Consider the following 20,816-nt stretch of genomic DNA (forward strand, 5'->3'; position numbering starts at 1 on the left):
GCCGGGACCAAGTGCACTTTTTCGACCTTAGGTGGCGCTGCAGAGCCATTTTTTTTGCATTTTTTTGGGAAACACAAAAATATCCAATTTTTCACCGGGCCCGACAAATGTGCAAATTTTGGTGACTTTTCGTGCATGTTTAGGCCCTCAAAAATGGAAAAGCGCTGCACAGTAAATAATAATAATAATAAGAAGAAGAATAATAATCTGGAGAAAAACAAGAGGGCTCTCGCAGCGGTAGCTGCTCGGGCCCTAATAACTAGAGCTGCAAGCAGCTATAAAGGGCCCTCGCAGACCTGTGCACGTTGGGCTATGAACAGGTCGGGGTATGAACAAGGACTATGAATGATGAAAAATTTGTTGTAGATCACTTCAGTGCAGGACTATTACCAAATATGTAAAATTTAGACAAAGTGGGACAGTGTGTGTGGAGTTACTGCAGCTTTTATTGTTCCAATTTTGTGACTTTCAATGCCATATAGGCCACACCCACTGTCGAAACATTGTACTGATTTGTGGGGGGCATAAGGCATGGCCACTGGCTTTTCAGAAAACATTTAAGGGATATAACTTCAAGGGGCTCAGCAGAGTACATAAAAACATTAAGGAATTGCTATATTTTTTGCTGCCACTAGGTGGCGCTCGTACTATGATAAAAAATAGGCTTGTAGGTGTGTTTAACATTGGACTCCCATCCCATATATGAAGTTTTGCAAACATCAGATCATCTAGGTCCAATTACAGCAACTTTTACCGTTTTGGCGAGACATCAGACTTTGAGTTTGTATAGAGGCCACGCCCTTTAATGAAAAGTCATAAAAGTTGAGAACCTTAATGTTCCAATGTTTCATAGCTTTTCTGACCATTTTTTAGTTCATTTAGTCAAACAGGCATTTCACAGTACATAAAAGTATAAAAAATGAGATTTTTGTCCGCCACTGGGTGGCGCTCTAAATAATTTGAAAGTTTAACACATAGCTGAATTATTGCATGACTTTTAAAGTCCCAGGAGAGTTTCAGATGGTTTGAAGCTGTCAGAGCTGAGTTATTAAGATTTTTGTCACTCTTGGAGAAGAAAGTATTAAACCTAATTTGAAGCTCCGCCCCCATCTTTTATGTCAAGAGATCTTCACGATATTTGGCCTATGTGTGCCCCTCAGTTGGATAATGATTCATGCCAAAGTTGAAGGTAATGGGGTGAATCGTTCAAGAGAAAAAGGCACTAGTTTGAGACCAGCTAATGTCTAAGAATGGGACAAAACTGCACATTAAAAAAAATCATAACAATTTTTCTGTACATCCTAGCACATCACTTCTATTGACTTTTTTGTAGGTCTTGCAGTCCTTCATTTGCCTACAAAGTTTCATAGCTGTAGGTCAAACCAAACAGCATTGACTGTAATCTTTCGACTAATGACATTTTTTGCAGCCACTAGGTGGCGCTAGCTTTAAACTGGAATATATTTTTGTGGATATGTTCAGGAGAATATTTTCATCCAATGTGTGAAATTGTGAGAAGATCAGATCATCTGGGTCAAATTACAGCAACTTTTACTGGACAGATAAAGTTTCGGAATGAAAATGGTCGTAGAGGCCACGCCCATTATTGAAACTTCGTAAAATTTGGTGGAGGTCAGCAAGGCTGTCTAGAGGCTTTTCAGACTTAATTTCAGCGATATTACTTCAAAGGGCTCAGCTAAACACATAAAAACGTTTAAAAAATGCTATATTTTTGGCTGCCACTAGGTGGCGCTCGCACTATAACAAAAAATACGTTAATAGGTGTATTCCGCATTGGAAACCCATCAAATATATGAAGTTTAGAAAAGATAAGACCATCTGGGACCAAACACAGCAACTTTGTTCGATTTGGCCAGACATCAGACTGACATTTTTGTTTGCCACTAGATGGCTTTATAAGCAATTGAATATTTTTTTAAACACTTGTGTTAAGGGCTTAAGTCTTCATGTGTCTGTGAAGTTTCAGATTTTTCTAAGCTTGTAAAGCTGAGTTATAAAGGTTTGTTTCACATGTGGCAAAGTAATCATCAAAGGCATAATATGAAGCCCCGCCCCCAACATATTTGATGGCGGATCATCACAAAAATTTGAACACTTGTGCCTCACAGTCAGATAAAATATCACAGCAAATTTGAAGTCGATCGGGTCAAGCGTTTGGGAGAAAAAAGGAGCAGTTCGGGACCTGCAAATGAGCAAAAACGGGCCAAAAGTGCACATTCAAAAATTCATAACTCTCTTTCTGTACATCTGAGCACATGGCTCGCGCTGACTTTTTTGTAGGGCTCGAGGTCCTACATAAGGCTACAAATTTTTGGAGCTCTAGGTCAAACGGGCCGGGAGTGAGAGGCTATTTTCCACTCATAAGGACATTTTGGGGCCAATTACAGCCACTTTTTTCGTTTTGGGGAGTCATCTGACTTTGAAGTGGCGTGCAGACTCTGCCCATTATCGAAAAGTCGTAAAATTTTAAAACCTTAATATTCCATGTCTTATTGATATTCTGACCAATTTTCATTGGTTTTACTCAAACAGACTGAGCACAATACATGAAAGTGTAAAAAATGACATTTTAATCAACCACTAGGCGGCGCTAGTAGGTATTTAAAAAACCTTTTTTTAAAGGTGTTAAAGACATAAGTTTCCATGTGTCTATGAAGTTTTAGATTTTTTTAAGCTAGTACATCAAAGTTATTAAGGTTTTTGTCCCTCTTGGCGAAGGAAAAATTGAACACATAATTTGAAGCCACGCCCCTATCATATATGTCAGCAGATCTGCACCAAATTTTGCCCAGTTGTGCCCCTATGTGTGAATATGGACCACAGCAAATTTGAAGGCGATTGAGTAAAGCGTTTAGGAGAAACAAGGAGCAGTTTGGGACCTGCAAACGTGCACAAATGGGCCAAAAATGCACATTCAAAAATTCATAACTCTTTTTCTGTATATCTGAGCACATGGCTCGCGCTGACTTTTTTGTAGGTCTCTAGGTCCTACATATGCCTAAAAATTTTCGTAGCTCTAGGTCAAACGGGCCGGGACCAGGTGCACTTTTTCGACCTTAGGTGGCGCTGCAGAGCCATTTTTTTTGCATTTTTTTGGGAAACACAAAAATATCCAATTTTTCACCGGGCCCGACAAATGTGCAAATTTTGGTGACTTTTCGTGCATGTTTAGGCCCTCAAAAATGGAAAAGCGCTGCACAGTAAATAATAATAATAATAATAACTAGAGCTGCAAGCAGCTATAAAGGGCCCTCGCAGACCTGTGCACGTTGGGGTATGAACAGGTCGGGGTATGAACAAGGACTATGAACAATGAAATAGTAGTTGTAGATGACTTCAGTGCAGGACTCTTACCAAATATGTAAAATTTAGACAAGGTGGGACAATGTGGGTGGAGTTACTGCAGCTTTTATTGTTCCAATTTTGTGACTTTCAATGCCATATAGGCCACACCCACTGTCGAAACATCGTACTGATTTGTGGAGGGCATAAGGCATGGCCACTGGCTTTTCAGAAAACATTTAAGGGATATCACTTCAAGGGGCTCAGCAGAGTACATAAAAACATTAAGGATTTGCTATATTTTTTGCTGCCACTAGGTGGCGCTCGTACTATGATAAAAAAATAGGCTTGTAGGTGTGTTTCACATTGGACTCCCATCCCATATATGAAGTTTTGCAAACATCAGATCATCTAGGTCCAATTACAGCAACTTTTACCGTTTTGGGGAGACATCAGACTTTGAGTTTGCATAGAGGCCACGCCCTTTAATGAAAAGTCATAAAAGTTGAGACCCTTAATCTTCCAATGTGTCATAGCTTTTCTGACCATTTTTTAGTTCATTTAGTCAAACAGGCATTTCACAGTACATAAAAGTATAAAAAATGAGATTTTTGTCCGCCACTGGGTGGCGCTGTAAATGATTAGAAAGTTTATCACATAGCTGTATTATTCCATGACTTTTAAAGTCCCAGGAAAGTTTCAGATGGTTTGAAGCTGTCATAGCTGAGTTATTAACATTTTTGTCACTCTTGGCGAAGGAATTATTAAACATAATTTGAAGCTCCGCCCCCATCTTTTCTGTCAAGAGATCTTCACGATATTTGGACTATGTGTGCCCCTCAGTTGGATAATGATTCATGCCAAAGTTGAAGGTAATGGGGTGAATCATTTAAGAGAAAAAGGCACTAGTTTGAGACCAGCTAATGTCTAAGAATGGGACAAAACTGCACATTAAAAAAATTCATAACAATTTTTCTGTACATCCTAGCACATCACTTGTATTGACTTTTTTGTAGGACATGCAGTCCTTCATTTGCCTACAAAGTTTCATAGCTGTAGGTCAAACCAAACAGGATTGACTGTAAGCGTTCGACTAATGACATTTTTTGCAGCCACTAGGTGGCGCTAGCTTTAAACTGGAATATATTTTTGTCGATATGTTCAGGAGAATATTTTCATCCAATGTGTGAAATTGTGAGAAGATCAGATCATCTGGGTCAAATTACAGCAACTTTTACTGGACAGATAAAGCTTCGGAATGAAAATGGCCGTAGAGGCCACACCCATTATCGAAACTTCGTAAAATTTGGTGGAGGTCAGCAGGGCTGTCTAGAGGCTTTTCAGACTTAATTTCAGCGATATTACTTCAAAGGGCTCAAATAAACACATAAAAATGTTTAAAAAATGCTATATTTTTGGCTGCCACTAGGTGGCGCTCGCACTATAACAAAAAATACGTTAATAGGTGTATTCCGCATTGGAAACCCATCAAATATATGAAGTTTAGAAAAGATAAGCCCATCTGGGACCAAACACAGCAACTTTGTTCGTTTTGGCGAGACATCAGACTGACATTTTTGTTTGCCACTAGATGGCTTTATAAGCAATTGAAGATTTTTTTAAACACTTGTGTTAAGGGCTTGAGTCTTCATGTGTCTGTGAATTTTCAGATTTTTCCAAGCTTGTAAAGCTGAGTTATAAAGGTTTGTTTCACATGTGGCAAAGTAATCATCAAAGGCATAATATAAAGCCCCGCCCCCAACATATTTGATGGCGGATCATCACAAAAATTTGAACAATTGTGCCTCACAGTCAGATAAAAAATCACAGCAAATTTGAAGTCGATCAGGTCAAGCGTTTGGGAGAAAAAAGGAGCAGTTCGGGACCTGCAAATGAGCAAAAAGGGGCCAAAAGTGCACATTCAAAAATTCATAACTCTCTTTCTGTACATCTGAGCACATGGCTCGCGCTGACTTTTTTGTAGGGCTCGAGGTCCTACATAAGGCTACAAATTTTTGGAGCTCTAGGTCAAACGGGCCGGGAGTGAGAGGCTATTTTCCACTCATAAGGCCATTTTGGGGCCAATTACAGACACTTTTTTCGTTTTGGCGAGTCATCTGACTTTGAGGTGGCGTGCAGACTACGCCCATTATCGAAAAGTCGTAAAATTTTAAAACCTTAATATTCCATGTGTTAATGATATTCTGACCGATTTTCATTTGTTTTACTCAAACAGACTGAGCACAATACATGAAAGTGTAAAAAATGACATTTTAATCAACCACTAGGCGGCGCTAGTAGGTATTAAAAAAAAATTTTTTCAAAGGTGTTAAAGACATAAGTTTCCATGTGTCTATGAAGTTTTAGATTTTTTTAAGCTAATACATCAAAGTTATTAAGGTTTATGTCCCTCTTGGCGAAGGAAAAATTGAACACATAATTTGAAGCCACGCCCCTATCATATATGCCAGCGGATCTGCACCAAATTTTGCCCACTTGTGCCCCTATGTGTGAATATGCACCACAGCAAATTTGAAGGTGATTGAGTAAAGCGTTTAGGAGAAACAAGGAGCAGTTTGGGACCTACAAACGTGCAAAAAAGGGCCAAAAATGCACATTCAAAAATTCATAACTCTTTTTCTGTACATCTGAGCACATGGCTCGCGCTGACTTTTTTGTAGGTCTCTAGGTCCTACATATGCCTAAAAATTTTCGTAGCTCTAGGTCAAACGGGCCGGGACCAGGTGCACTTTTTCAACCTTAGGTGGCGCTGCAGAGCCATTTTTTTTGCATTGTTTTGGGAAACACAAAAATATCCAATTTTTCACCGGGCCCGACAAATGTGCAAATTTTGGTGACTTTTCGTGCATGTTTAGGCCCTCAAAAATGGAAAAGCGCTGCACAGTAAATAATAATAATAATAATAATAATAATAATAATAATAATCTGGAGAAAAACAAGAGGGCTCTCGCAGCGGTAGCTGCTCGGGCCCTAATAATAATCTGGAGAAAAACAAGAGGGCTCTCGCAGCGGTAGCTGCTCGGGCCCTAATAATAAGAATAACTAGAGCTGCAAGCAGCTATAAAGGGCCCTCGCAGACCTGTGCACGTTGGGGTATTAACAGGTCGGGGTATGAACAAGGACTATGAAGGATGAAAAAGTAGTTGTAGATGACTTCAGTGCAGGACTCTTACCAAATATGTAAAATTTAGACAAGGTGGGACAATGTGGGTGGAGTTACTGCAGCTTTTATTGTTCCAATTTTGTGACTTTCAATGCGATATAGGCCACATTCACTGTCGAAACATCGTACTGATTTGCGGAGGGCATAAGGCATGGCCACTGGCTTTTCAAAAAACATTTAAGGGATGTCACTTCAAGGGGCTCAGCAGAGTACATAAAAACATTAAGGATTTGCTATATTTTTTGCTGCCACTAGGTGGCGCTCGTACTATGATTAAAAAATAGGCCTGTAGGTGTGTTTCACATTGGACTCCCATCCCATATATGAATTTTAAAAAATATATGATTGTCTAGGTCCAATTACAGCAACTTTTACCGTTTTCGCGAGACATCGGATTTTGAGTTGGCATAGAGGCCACGCCCTTTAATGAAAAGTCATAAAAGTTGAGAACTTTAATGTTCCAATGTGTCATAGCTTTTCTGACCATTTTTTAGTTCATTTAGTCAAACAGGCATTTCACAGTACATAAAAGTATAAAAAATAAGATCTTTGTCCGCCACTGGGTGGCGCTGTAAATGATTTGAAAGTTTATCACATAGCTGTATTATTGCATGACTTTTAAAGGCCCAGGAAAGTTTCAGATGGTTTGAAGCTGTCATAGCTGAGTTATTAAGATTTTTGTCACTCTTGGCAAAGGAAGTATTAAACATAATTGGAAGCTCCGCCCCCATCTTTTATGTCAAGAGATCTTCACGATATTTGGACTATGTGTGCCCCTCAGTTGGATAATGATTCATGCCAAAGTTGAAGGTAATGGGGTGAATCATTTAAGAGAAAAAGGCACTAGTTTGAGACCAGCTAATGTCTAACAATGGGACAAAACTGCACATTAAAAAAAAATCATAACAATTTTTCTCTACATCCTAGCACATCACTTCTATTGAAATTTTTGTAGGTCTTACAGTCCTTCATTAGCCTACAAAGTTTCATAGCTGTAGGTCAAACCAAACAGGATTAACTGTAATCTTTCGACTAATGACATTTTTTGCAGCCACAAGGTGGCGCTAGCTTTAAACTGGAATATATTTTCGTCCATATGTTCAGGAGAATATTTTCATCCAATGTGTGAAATTGTGACAAGATCAGATCATCTGGGTCAAATTACAGCAACATTTACTGGACAGATAAAGCTTCGGAATGAAAATGGTCATAGAGGCCACGCCCGTTATCGAAACTTCGTAAAATTTGGTGGAGGTCAGCAGGGCTATCTAGAGGCTTTTCAGACTTAATTTCAGCGATATTACTTCAAAGGGCTCAGCTAAACACATAAAAACGTTTAAAAAATGCTATATTTTTGGCTGCCACTAGGTGGCGCTCGCACTATAACAAAAAATACGTTGATAGGTGTGTTCCGCATTGGAAACCCATCAAATATGTAATGTTTAGAAAAGATAAGACCATCTGGGTCCAAAAACAGCAACTTTGTTCGTTTTCGCGAGAAATCAGACTGACACTTTTGTTTGCCACTAGGTGGCCTTATAAGCAATTTAAGATTTTTTTAAACACATTTGTTAAGGGTTTAAGTCTTCATGTGTCTGTCAAGTTTCAGATTTTTCCAAGCTTGGAAAGCTGAGTTATAAAGGTTTGTTTCACATGTGGCAAAGTAATCATCAAAGGCATAATATGAAGCCCCGCCCCCACCATATTTGATGGCGGATCATCACAAAAATTTGAACAATTGTGCCTCACAGTCAGATAAAAAATCACAGCAAATTTGAAGTCGATCAGGTCAAGCGTTTGGGAGAAAAAAGGAGCAGTTCGGGACCTGCAAATGAGCAAAAAGGGGCCAAAAGTGCACATTCAAAAATTCATAACTCTCTTTCTGTACATCTGAGCACATGGCTCGCGCTGACTTTTTTGTAGGGCTCGAGGTCCTACATAAGGCTACAAATTTTTGGAGCTCTAGGTCAAACGGGCCGGGAGTGAGAGGCTATTTTCCACTCATAAGGCCATTTTGGGGCCAATTACAGCCACTTTTTTCGTTTTGGCGAGTCATCTGACTTTGAGGTGGCGTGCAGACTACGCCCATTATCGAAAAGTCGTATAATTTTAAAACCTTAATATTCCATGTCTTAATGATATTCTGACCAATTTTCATTTGTTTTACTCAAACAGACTGAGCACAATACACGAAAGTGTAAAAAATGACATTTTAATCAACCACTAGGCGGCGCTAGTAGGTATTTAAAAAAACTTTTTTTAAAGGTGTTAAAGACATAAGTTTCCATGTGTCTATGAAGTTTTAGATTTTTTTAAGCTAGTACATCAAAGTTATTAAGGTTTTTGTCACTCTTGGCGAAGGAAAAATTGAACACATAATTTGAAGCCACGCCCCTATCATATATGTCAGCGGATCTGCACCAAATTTTGCCCACTTGTGCCCCTATGTGTGAATATGGACCACAGCAAATTTGAAGGCGATTGAGTAAAGCGTTTGGGAGAAACAAGGAGCAGTTTGTGACCTGCAAACGTGCAAAAATGGGCCAAAAATGCACATTCAAAAATTCATAACTCTTTTTCTGTACATCTAAGCACATGGCTCGCGCTGACTTTTTTGTAGGTCTCTAGGTCCTACATATGCCTAAAAATTTTCGTAGCTCTAGGTCAAACGGGCCGGGACCAGGTGCACTTTTTCAACCTTAGGTGGCGCTGCAGAGCCATTTTTTTTGCATTGTTTTGGGAAACACAAAAATATCCAATTTTTCACCGGGCCCGACAAATGTGCAAATTTTGGTGACTTTTCGTGCATGTTTAGGCCCTCAAAAATGGAAAAGCGCTGCACAGTAAATAATAATAATAATAACTAGAGCTGCAAGCAGCTATAAAGGGCCCTCGCAGACCTGTGCACGTTGGGGTATGAACAGGTCGGGGTATGAACAAGGACTAATAACGATGAAAAAGTAGTTGTAGATGACTTCAGTGCAGGACTCTTACCAAATATGTCAAAGTTAGACAAGGTGGGACAATGTGGGTGGAGTTACTGCAGCTTTTATTGTTCCAATTTTGTGACTTTCAATGCCATATAGGCCACACCCACTGTCGAAACATTGTACTGATTTGTGGAGGGCATAAGGCATGGCCACTGGCTTTTCAGAAAACATTTAAGGGATATCACTTCAAGGGGCTCAGCAGAGTACATAAAAACATTAAGGATTTGCTATATTTTTTGCTGCCACTAGGTGGCGCTCGTACTATGATAAAAAATAGGCTTGTAGGTGTGTTTCACATTGGACTCCCATCCCATATATGAAGTTTTGCAAACATCAGATCATCTAGGTCCAATTACAGCAACTTTCACCGTTTTGGGGAGACATCAGACTTTGAGTTTGCATAGAGGCCACGCCCTTTAATGAAAAGTCATAAAAGTTGAGAACCTTAATGTTCCAATGTGTCATAGCTTTTCTCACCATTTTTTAGTTCATTTAGTCAAACAGGCATTTCACAGTACATAAAAGTATAAAAAATGAGATTTTTCTCCGCCACTGGGTGGCGCTGTAAATGATTAGAAATTTTATCACATTGCTGTATTATTGCATGACTTTTAAAGTCCCAGGAAAGTTTCAGATGGTTTCAAGCTGTCATAGATGAGTTATTAAGATTTTTGTCACTCTTGGCGAAGAAAATATTAAAAGTAATTTGAAGCTCCGCCCCCAAATTTTATGTCAAGAGATCTTCACGATATTTGGACTATGTGTGTCCATCAGTTGGATAATGATTCATGCCAAAGTTGAAGGTAATGGGGTGAATCGTTTAAGAGAAAAAGACACTAGTTTGAGACCAGCTAACGTCTAAGAATGGGACAAAACTGCACATTGAAAAAATTCATAACAATTTTTCTGTACATCCTAGCACATCACTTCTATTGACTTTTTTGTAGGTCTTGCAGTCCTTCATTTGCCTACAAAGTGTCATAGCTGTCGGTCAAACCAAACAGGATTGACTGTAATCTTTCGACTAATGACATTTTTTGCAGCCACTAGGTGGCGCTAGCTTTAAACTGGAATGTATTTTTGTCGATATGTTCAGGAGAATATTTTCATCCAATGTGTGAAATTGTGAGAAGATCAGATCATCTGGGTCAAATTACAGCAATTTTTACTGGACAGATAAAGCTTCGGAATGAAAATGGTCGTAGAGGCCACGCCCATTATCGAAACTTCGTAAAATTTGGTAAAGGTCAGCAAGGCTGTCTAGAGGCTTTTCAGACTTAATTTCAGCGATATTACTTCAAAGGGCTCAGCTAAACACATAAAAACGTTTAAAAAATGCTATATTTTTGGCTGCCACTAGGTGGCACTCGCACTATAACAAAAAATACGTTGATAGGTGTATTCCGCATTGGAAACTCATTAAATATATGAAGTTTAGAAAAGATAAGACTATCTGGGACCAAACACAGCAACTTTGTTCGTTTTTGCGAGACATCAGACTGACATTTTTGTTTGCCACTAGATGGCCTTATAAGCAATTGAAGATTTTTTTAAACACTTGTGTTAAGGGCTTAAGTTTCCATGTGTCTGTGAAGTTTCAGATTTTTCCAAGCTTGTAAAGCTGAGTTATAAAGGTTTGTTTCACATGTGGCAAAGTAATCATCAAAGGCATAATATAAAGCCCCGCCCCCAACATATTTGTTGGCGGATCGTCACAAAAATTTGAACAATTGTGCCTCACAGTCAGATAAAACATCACAGCAAATTTGAAGGCGATCGAGTCAAGCGTTTGGGAGAAAAAAGGAGCAGTTTGGGACCTGCGAATGAGCAAAAACGGGCCAAAAGTGCACATTCAAAAATTCATAACTCTCTTTCTGTACATCTGAGCATATGGCTCGCGCTGACTTTTTTGTAGGGCTCGAGGTCCTACATAAGGCTACAAATTTTTGGAGCTCTAGGTCAAACGGGCCGGGAGTGAGAGGCTATTTTCCACTCATAAGGCCATTTTGGGGCCAATTACAGCCACTTTTTTCGTTTTGGCGAGTCATCTGACTTTGAGGTGGCGTGCAGACTACGCCCATTATCGAAATGTCGTAAAATTTTAAAACCTTAATATTCCATGTCTTAATGATATTCTGACCAATTTTCATGTGTTTTACTCAAACAGACTGAGCACAATACATGAAAGTGTAAAAAATAACATTTTAATCAACCACTAGGCGGCGCTAGTAGGTATTTAAAAAAACTTTTGTCAAAGGTGTTAAAGACATAAGTTTCCATGTGTCTATGAAGTTTTAGATTTTTTTAAGCTAGTACAACAAAGTTATTAAGGTTTATGTCAATCTTGGCGAAGGAAAAATTGAACACATAATTTGAAGCCACGCCCCTATCATATATGTCAGCGGATCTGCACCAAATTTTGCCCACTAGTGCCCCTATGTGTGAATATGGACCACAGCAAATTTGAAGGCGATTGAGTAAAGCGTTTAGGAGAAACAAGGAGCAGTTTGGGACCTGCAAACGTGCAAAAATGGGCCAAAAATGCACATTCAAAAATTCATAACTCTTTTTCTGTACATCTGAGCACATGGCTCACGCTGACTTTTTTGTAGGTCTCTAGCTCCTATATATGCCTAAAAATTTTCGTAGCTCTAGGTCAAACGGGCCGGGACCAGGTGCACTTTTTCAACCTTAGGTGGCGCTGCAGAGCCATTTTTTTTGCATTGTTTTGGAAAACACAAAAATATCCAATTTTTCACCGGGCCCGACAAATGTGCAAATTTTGGTGACTTTTCGTGCATGTTTAGGCCCTCAAAAATGGAAAAGCGCTGCACAGTAAATAATAATAATAATAATAATAATAATAATAATAATAATCTGGAGAAAAACAAGAGGGCTCTCGCAGCGGTAGCTGCTCGGGCCCTAATAATAATCTGGAGAAAAACAAGAGGGCTCTCGCAGCGGTAGCTGCTCGGGCCCTAATAATAAGAATAATAATCTGGAGAAAAACAAGAGGGCTCTCGCAGCGGTAGCTGCTCGGGCCCTAATAATAATCCGGAGAAAAACAAGAGGGCTCTCGCAGCGGTAGCTGCTCGGGCCCTAATAATAATCTGGAGAAAAACAAGAGGGCTCTCGCAGCGGTAGCTGCTCGGGTCCTAATAATAATCTGGAGAAAAACAAGAGGGCTCTCGCAGCGGTAGCTGCTCGGGCCCTAATAATCTGGAGAAAAACAAGAGGGCTCTCGCAGCGGTAGCTGCTCGGGCCCTAATAATAATAATAATAATAATCTGAATAATCTGGAGCAGCGGTAGCTGCTCGGGCCCTAATAATAAGAATAATAATCCGGAGAAAAACAAGAGGGCTCTCGCAGCGGTAGCTGCTCGGGCCCTAATAATAATAATAATAATAATAATAATCCGGAGAAAAACAAGAGGGCTCTCGCAGCGGTAGCTGCTCGGGCCCTAATAATAATAATCCGGAGAAAAACAAGAGGGCTCTCGCAGCGGTAGCTGCTCGGGCCCTAATAATAATCTGGAGAAAAACAAGAGGGCTCTCGCAGCGGTAGCTGCTCGGGCCCTAATAATAATAATCCGGAGAAAAACAAGAGGGCTCTCGCAGCGGTAGCTGCTCGGGCCCTAATAATAATAATCCGGAGAAAAACAAGAGGGCTCTCAAGGGCAAAAACCTTAGGTAAAAACATCACGACTTTATACACATATTAAAAATGAGTAACATAATCTACTGTACAGTTAAATAAAATAACATATACAAAGGAAAAATTACATTTACCTTTGGGGCGACGTGACTTGAGGTGGGTGGAAGCGGAGGGGAGCAGAGACCAACCCGCAGAATTTATTTATTTATTTTCTTAAACGGGAACTTTTCTCAAACTAGAACATATCACAGGCGAGTTCCTTCTCTTTAATCCATAATAGAAGAAGCCTCTCAGTTTTGTTGTCGATCGAGGTCCGTCCCCCGGCAAGGAAAGTCTTGCCTTTAGAAGATTGCCGAGCGGTTACGGCCATACTCACGAGCAAGGTTAACCATGCGTGCGCCTCCTTCGTTTTTTTTTTTTTTTTTTATTATCTCCTGCTTGGTTTCTATTGTCATCATCCTCTTACTTCTTCCTTTACCGCCACTAGCAATTTTAGAAGCCATGTCTAACAGATAAAGTTTGCAAAATCTTCACAACATTCCTTCCTTCCGTTTTTCACTCATTTTCTCTCCTTCCTTCCATCCCGACCAGCTGTAACATCAAGATAAAGGCGTTCGGCCAATAGCATATCGGCATTTCTGTGATTGACGTGACGCTGGCCAATAGCATCTCAGTGAGTGAGACCGAGATCGTGACCTTAATCGACCAATAGCATATCGGCATCTCCGTGACTGACTCCGTGACTGACACCGTGACTGAGACAGTGACTGTGACATTGTAAGATCAATAGCGTTCAACATTGCCGTGACTAGCGTCGTCTATTGATTTTGTTGACGCAGCAGAGCGAAAATATCTGAACTAATACAATGGCCTGCATGTCAGATTGTTCGTAAGACGAAAGGTTTGCACGTAAATGGGGGACCATATTAATCAGCCATGTGTGCATTTATTATGTGGAGTGAATACTGAAGCAAAGTACCATGGAAATCAGAATGTGTGCTGTGAAGTGATGATGATGATTTTTTTATTTATAATTATTATACATTTATTTTTCATTTGATTATTTTTTTTCTGGGGCACAGCAGATTTATACTGGGGCATGTGCTCCAGTAAAATATGTCTGTTGACACCGGTGCTTTCTGCATAAATATCTGATGTTAGGACCTGCAGCTTATATCTCGATGCAGTTTAACCGTGACGATAATTTTTTGAATTTTTTGCTCAAGTTTTCTTGCGGTGGCTTACATGCCAATGCAGCTTATAGCCCATCAAAAGTTCTTAAAAGTTCACCTAACAGTATATGAGTTGCTGTCAGTCATTTGACTCTCCAAGTATCATTGTTTATCATCTTTTTCTTGTCGTTTTTAGGTGATAATCCAACATGAGCATGTTTCACAAACAAGTACAGCATTTAGTGGCTGCTTATGATCGCACGTTAGAGCAGCAGATATTCAGTCGAGGCTCATACCTACCGTGCAATGATGAGAAGTTATGGATGCAGGTGGAGGAGCTGTTGAGCAATAAAAATGCCCAAGAAACACACTGCTTGAGTATTCATCCACTGAAGGTTATGGAGGATTCACTAAAGATGGAAGAAACAGCAACATTAAAATCACGAAACGGAGGAAGCGTCAAGCAAGTAAAAGCAAGAGGAGGACTGCGAGGCCTTGCCAAAGCGTTTGAGATTCTGGAACAAGCAGCTTTAAACCTGTATCTTGGACCCTGGAGGGAAGAGTACAAAGTTGTCAAGGTTGATTGACTGATTTCATTGATTTTGACTGAATTCATCCACCCACCCTTCTACTCACCAGACATCCATCCATCCATCCATCCATCCATCCACCCACCCACCCAGCCCAATCTGGGTTTGGGTCGCAGGGCCAGCAGCTTTGGCAGAGAAGCCCAGAATTTCCTCTCATCAGCCATTTCATCCAGCCCCTCCGGTTGGATCCCCAGGCATTGCCAAACAGACCGAGAAACATATTCTCTCCAGAGTGTCCTGGGTCGGTCCGGGGGGGGGGGGGTCACCTCCTGGTGGTATATGCCAGCAGGTAACCTGCCCAGATGTCTGGGCCTACTTCTGAAGCACTCCCCAAAGAACACTCTCAGGGACACTGTTAAACGCCTTCTCCAAGTCCATAAAAAATGTGTCCTGCCCATGCACAATTGAGCCAAGAGTGTAAAGCTGGTCCACTGTTCCACAGCTGAGACAAAAACCATACCGCTCCTCCAAAATCCAATGTTCCCTAACCCTAACCCAGTACCTGTGTGACTGAGGCATGTGATTAACAACGCGTTGACATCGCAGCGCCCCATCTCCACTATACATAGTGTTTAAGACGCAGGATGGTGGACCAGAATTTTCTTGAAGCCGTCGTTTTCTATGGCCTCAGAAATTTCCTCCCAGACTCCAGTTTATGCCTTAGTGACGCATTCCCTTTGGGTAACCAGTAACCGCCAGCTGTATCCAGAGTTTCACGTGCCAAAAATGCCCGATAGGACTCCTTCATCCACACAAGTGGGTTACGATATTGCAACCATGAGGTACTGACCAAAGCCTGTTCCACAGGGGTCTATATGGCCTCCCCAGGGGAGCGCACCTCATTGTTTGAAAAGGACTGCCCTAGAGGGAGAGCTATCCAGCAAATTCTGCAAGGACTTGAAAAAATGCAGGTGTTTGGGACAGCTTGTTTAGTGCAAAGGCACAAGCAATGGTCACAACTGTCCCCCTAGCCTCTACCCTAAGGCGGAGGGAGGCTACCCTTTTGTCCATTGGGGTGAATTCCAATGGACAGGCCTCAAGCCGTGGGGCAATATGTATGTCCACACCTGGTCTGCGCCTCTCACTAAGTCTAAACCCTCTTGCGATGACTGGTATCGAAACCCTAACTGTGTGTAGAGATGAGTTCAACTATGTCTAGTCAAAATGTTTCTACCTCACACATCACCTCAGGCTCCCTGCCTGTCAGGTGATATTTCATGCCCTGCTAGCTTCTGTAGCCGCGGAACCTAACACAAGTGTCTACTGCCCATTTCACAAGTTACCCTACCACTATGGCACTCCCATGTGAGCTGCGCCCATCGAAAGAGTGATTCATGTTATCTTTTTGGGCTGTGACTATTTGGGCCCCATGGGCGCAAGCCCAGGCCCACACCAGCGAGCCCGATCTCCAGACCTGCTTTTAGAAGAGTGCTCCAGTGACTCACGTCTGGGCAAAGGAAAGCAAAATCCCTAAGTTTTATGCATCACTATGGGTCGTACCATGTTCAGTCTGGTTCATCATATTTGCAACTCCCAACTTAAATCCCAAAGACTTATTTTTTACTTTTTACAAAAGTAGACATTCAATCCTAGGTAGTTATTTTTTCAAAGTCTTTTTAGGTGGCAAGATGGCTTATAAGTGGCTATTGCAATATAAATTAAATATTTAAGTCATCAATTTTGAGTAATTAGTTATCTAAAGTAATTGATTCCTTTAGTGCTTTAGTTGTAAGGTACTTTAGTACTATGGTAATTGATTACCAAAGTAATTGATTGATGACAAAAGCATTTGATTTCTTTCGTAGTTCATCATGTAATTTACTTCATATACTCCCAGCACTTTTTGGACCCTCATTTAGCAATATATATATATATATATATATATATATATATATATATATATATATATATATATATATATATATATATATATATATATGTATGTCTGTCTGTCTGTCTGTCTGTCTATATGTATATGTATATATGTATATATATGTATGTATATATATATATATATATATATAATTAATTTTAATGTAAATAAGTACACGGGATTGAATGTCTAAACTCACAAAAAAAAACTTTTAAATACATCTTTGTGATTGAACGATTTAAAATGTGATTCTTTTTATGTATCATCATTAATTTATGCAGTATTCCATGACATATTTCTATTTCCTTTAATGGTTGGTTCTCTTGTCTTGTAGATGTACTCTGGCATGTTCACACACCACATCAAACCCATCCTGTCCATGGCACAGATTGAAAAACTCTTTGGTTTGCTTGGGTACCAGTGCTCAACAAGGCGAGAGCAGCTTCATCTCCGGTTGCGCACAGTCAATCCACTGATTTTGGATGATCTCCTCTGCATATCCTGCGCCTTTTTTCTAGCACGCTGCGAGTGTCGCCTCCTCCTGATGGCCCTGGGGAACCATAGCAGTGACGTCCAATGGCAATTATGTATAGTCAGTGAAAGGCTGCGGGGATATGCCCTACAGGTATGTTCGACATAATTCTGCATTTCAAATCAATCCATCTATCCATTATTTGCCTCTTACCCAAGGTTGAGTCACGGGGGCAGCAGCTTTAGCAAGGAAGCCTAGACTTCCTCTCCCTCTCCCTCTCCCTCTCCCTCTCCTGCCCAGGCTAGCTCACAGACATAGTCTCTCCAGACTGTCCTGGGTCATCCCTGGGGCCTCACCCTGGTGGGGCATGCCTGTAATATCTCACACCAGGGAGGCATCCGATTTGGATGCCAGAGCAACCTCACCTGACTCCTCTCAATGTACAGAAGCAGGATAACCGAGCTTCTTTAAGATTCAAGAGATTCATTGTCATATGTATAGTTGTAACACACAATGAAATTCTTGTTCTGTTCGCTTCTCCGAGCAGTAGACTGCATTCCACAATTGAGCAATAAATAAATAGCAATAAACAATAGACAATAGTGTCAATAATGTAGTGCAGAATATCATGTAGTGCAAAATTTTTAGTGCAAGAAATTTTTAATGCATGCAGTAGTTCGTGAGGGATTTGTTGAGAATCCGGATAGCTTGTGGGTAGCAGCTGTTTGCCAGTCTCCCATATTACTCCGATTCTACCTGACCTGCATTGGCTTCCAATACACACGAGATGTGATTTTAAGGTGTTAATTACTTAAAAAATGTTTATAAAATTTTACACGGTTTAGCTCCTTCCTGTCTCGTCGTCTTAGTATCGCCATATGTTCCGTCCCAACAATTTCAGTCACAAAATGGTGGTTTGTTATCGACTCTACAGGCTAAAAAGAAGTCCGCGGGTACAAGGGCTTTTTCCATTCGCGCGGCAGTAAAATGGAATGCCCTACCTATGGAAGTTCGTGCAGCCACCTCAGTAGAAATCTTTAAATCCTGACTAAAAACACAATTATACTCAAAAGCATTTAGTTAATGGGCCTGTCAGCAGCTTTCCTCTTCTTTCTTTTTTTCCTGCCCCCTACTCTCCCGGCTCAGAGAGGGCTAGCTAGATGGTGAAGGTTGACTTGACCGCCCCCATTTGGCCCTCCTCTGATTGACCATCCAACTGTGGGAAGGTTCCTGTCCAATGGCTTTGCCTGCTGTCAAGTCATCATTGCACTATGTAGCACAATTATATTTTATCTGTGTAGCCCTGAATCACCAAAGTCTCAAATGGTTTCACAGGTGAAAAGAGGTCATGTCGAGACTTCTTTTGAAAAAAGAAGTCATACAGAGACATCTTTTTGTTATAGGTACACAACAGCATCCCCTGCTCAAAGCTCCCAGAAGGGGAAGGAAAAACTTAAAAACCCTAAATTGGGGAAAATCAGAAATCTTCAGAAGGGACCACAGGTCGGAGGAGCCCCCTTCCAGGCTCAACAGGTTGAAGTGGATGCTGCGTGTACCAAATACAGCTACACAATACAGAAAAATACAGATACACAATGCAGATTAGAGAAACCATATTGTGCCATATAGTGCAATGATGTTTTGACCGCAGGCGAAGCCATTGGGCAGGAACAGCCTAGTGGAACGCAGATTGCCACCTCTTTCCTGTATGCTGTCTGCGCCCCACCAGTGATCAGCCCGATAACTGTAATGTCGTCTGCATACTTAATTATGCTGGTGGTGTTTTGGGAGGCAACACAGTCATAGGTGAAGAGTGTGTAAAGCAGGGGGCTCAGCACATAACCCTGGGGTATCCCTGTGCTTAAAGATCTGGTGCTAGATGTGCGGCTGTGGACTCACCTTATCTCAAACTGATAGCCAGCTCGGACAACCTGTTGAGAAAACCCACTTCGGCCTTTTGTTTCCCAGCTCTCGTTCTTTTGGTCATGACCCACAACTCATGAGCATATGTATGGGCAGCAACGTAGATTGACCCTTAAATTCATCACAATAGACTTGATACAAGTCTTTATCACATCAGATTCTTCACTGCTCCGCTTGTCAATCTCAGGCTCCATCATGCGCTCACTTCTGAATGATAAAAGACTTGAATTCCTCCACTTGGAGCAGGAGATCATCCTCGGTCTGGAGAGGGCATTCCACCCTTTTCCAACAGAGGCCCTCAGATTTGGAGGTCCCAATCTTCATCCTTGCCACTACACACTGACCTACGAAGAACTCCAGTTAGAGTTTTCAGTGGCCTAAAGCCATCAGCACCACATCATTCTCAAAAGCAAAGATGCAGTGGCCAGACGACCAAACCAATCCCTCAAAGCTTTGGTTGCACCTAGTAAATATGTCCAAAAACATTATAGACACATTCATTGACAAAGGGCAGGCTTGGCAGATGAGCCCCCACTGGAAATGAATCTGACTGACATTTTAAATGTGGCAAAAAAAACTCATTGGTGGTCCAAGGACCAAACCCTCCACAGAAAGGTCAAGAGTTGAATGGCTTCTCCAAGTCCACAAAACACATGTAGACTCCCATGCACCCTCGAGGATCCTGTAAAGGGTGAAGCGCTAGCCCACTGTTCCACAGCCTGGATGAAAGCCACAATGTTTTCTCCTAAATTTGAGGTTCGATTTCCCTCCCTCCCTTCTTCCTTTCTTTTTTTAAATTCTTTATTTATAACTTTTTAAACTTGACATAAAGGAACAAATTACATGTTCCAACATATTTTCCCAAGGTTGTCCTCTCTCAAAAAAAGAAAGCAGTAAAAAAAAAAAAAGACAAAAAAAAGGTAAGCCAGAACAATGAAACACGGATAATAGTCAACAGGGAGTGACCAAAACCTTATCATTGTCGCCTGGGAGTGACTAAAACTCTATCTTAGATCAAGATTAAATTAGTTTTTTTTAATTTGTATGTACCTTATCCATTTTTCCCAACATTCTTCGAACCAATCATGTTTCTGATTTACACGTGTAGTTAAGTCTTCCATTTTATAAATGTCCATTATTATATTGACAAAGTGGGAATACCCTGTGACAACCATATCTTTGTTATGGGCTTTTTGTTTTCCACTAGTAAAATACCACGTAAATGTTTCTTTTTTTTTTTTTTTATTTGATTGTTGAAGAAGATAACAAAAATACAGTTTTCATTTCAAATGGAATGGTACATTTGAAAATGTCATGTAGTGCACCATGGAAATCTTTCTAATACTGTCTGATAAATCTGGCAGTCCCACAATATATGAAAGTGATTGGCTCGTTGAGCTCCACACTGTCTCCAAAAGTTGGGAGGGCGTCCATCATAATGTGTCATTTGAAATGGAGTGACAAAGTATCTTCCATGGTCTTCCATTCAAATTCTTTACAGCTCTGAGAGTTTGTTGAGTTCCATATTAGTTTCCATATGGTATACAATTCCTCTTCAGTTATTCTTATATCTCCTTCTTTCTCCCACATTGTCTTGACATGTTCAGTGGAGTGGAATTTGTCTTGTCAACCATTTATACCAAAATAATACAGC

The 20,816-nt window shown here is 40.6% G+C and overlaps 1 protein-coding gene across 1 annotated transcript in view; it reads left to right on the forward strand.

Annotated features, from left to right (window-relative positions):
• The window catches only part of spata2l (spermatogenesis associated 2-like), a 43,245-nt gene that overhangs the window by 5,330 nt on the left and 17,099 nt on the right, over positions 1 to 20,816 (forward strand). The window contains exons 2-3 of the mRNA XM_088417868.1: positions 14,501 to 14,882; positions 17,102 to 17,392. Coding sequence (XP_088273994.1) covers positions 14,514 to 14,882; positions 17,102 to 17,392 — 660 coding nt within the window. The 5' untranslated portion in view covers positions 14,501 to 14,513. The remainder of the gene's footprint in view (positions 1 to 14,500; positions 14,883 to 17,101; positions 17,393 to 20,816) is intronic.

This window comes from Hippichthys cyanospilos, chromosome 6 (assembly GCF_059441005.1).
Source record: "Hippichthys cyanospilos isolate Australia breed blue-spotted pipefish chromosome 6, RoL_Hcya_1.0, whole genome shotgun sequence".
Classification (NCBI taxonomy): domain Eukaryota; kingdom Metazoa; phylum Chordata; class Actinopteri; order Syngnathiformes; family Syngnathidae; genus Hippichthys; species Hippichthys cyanospilos.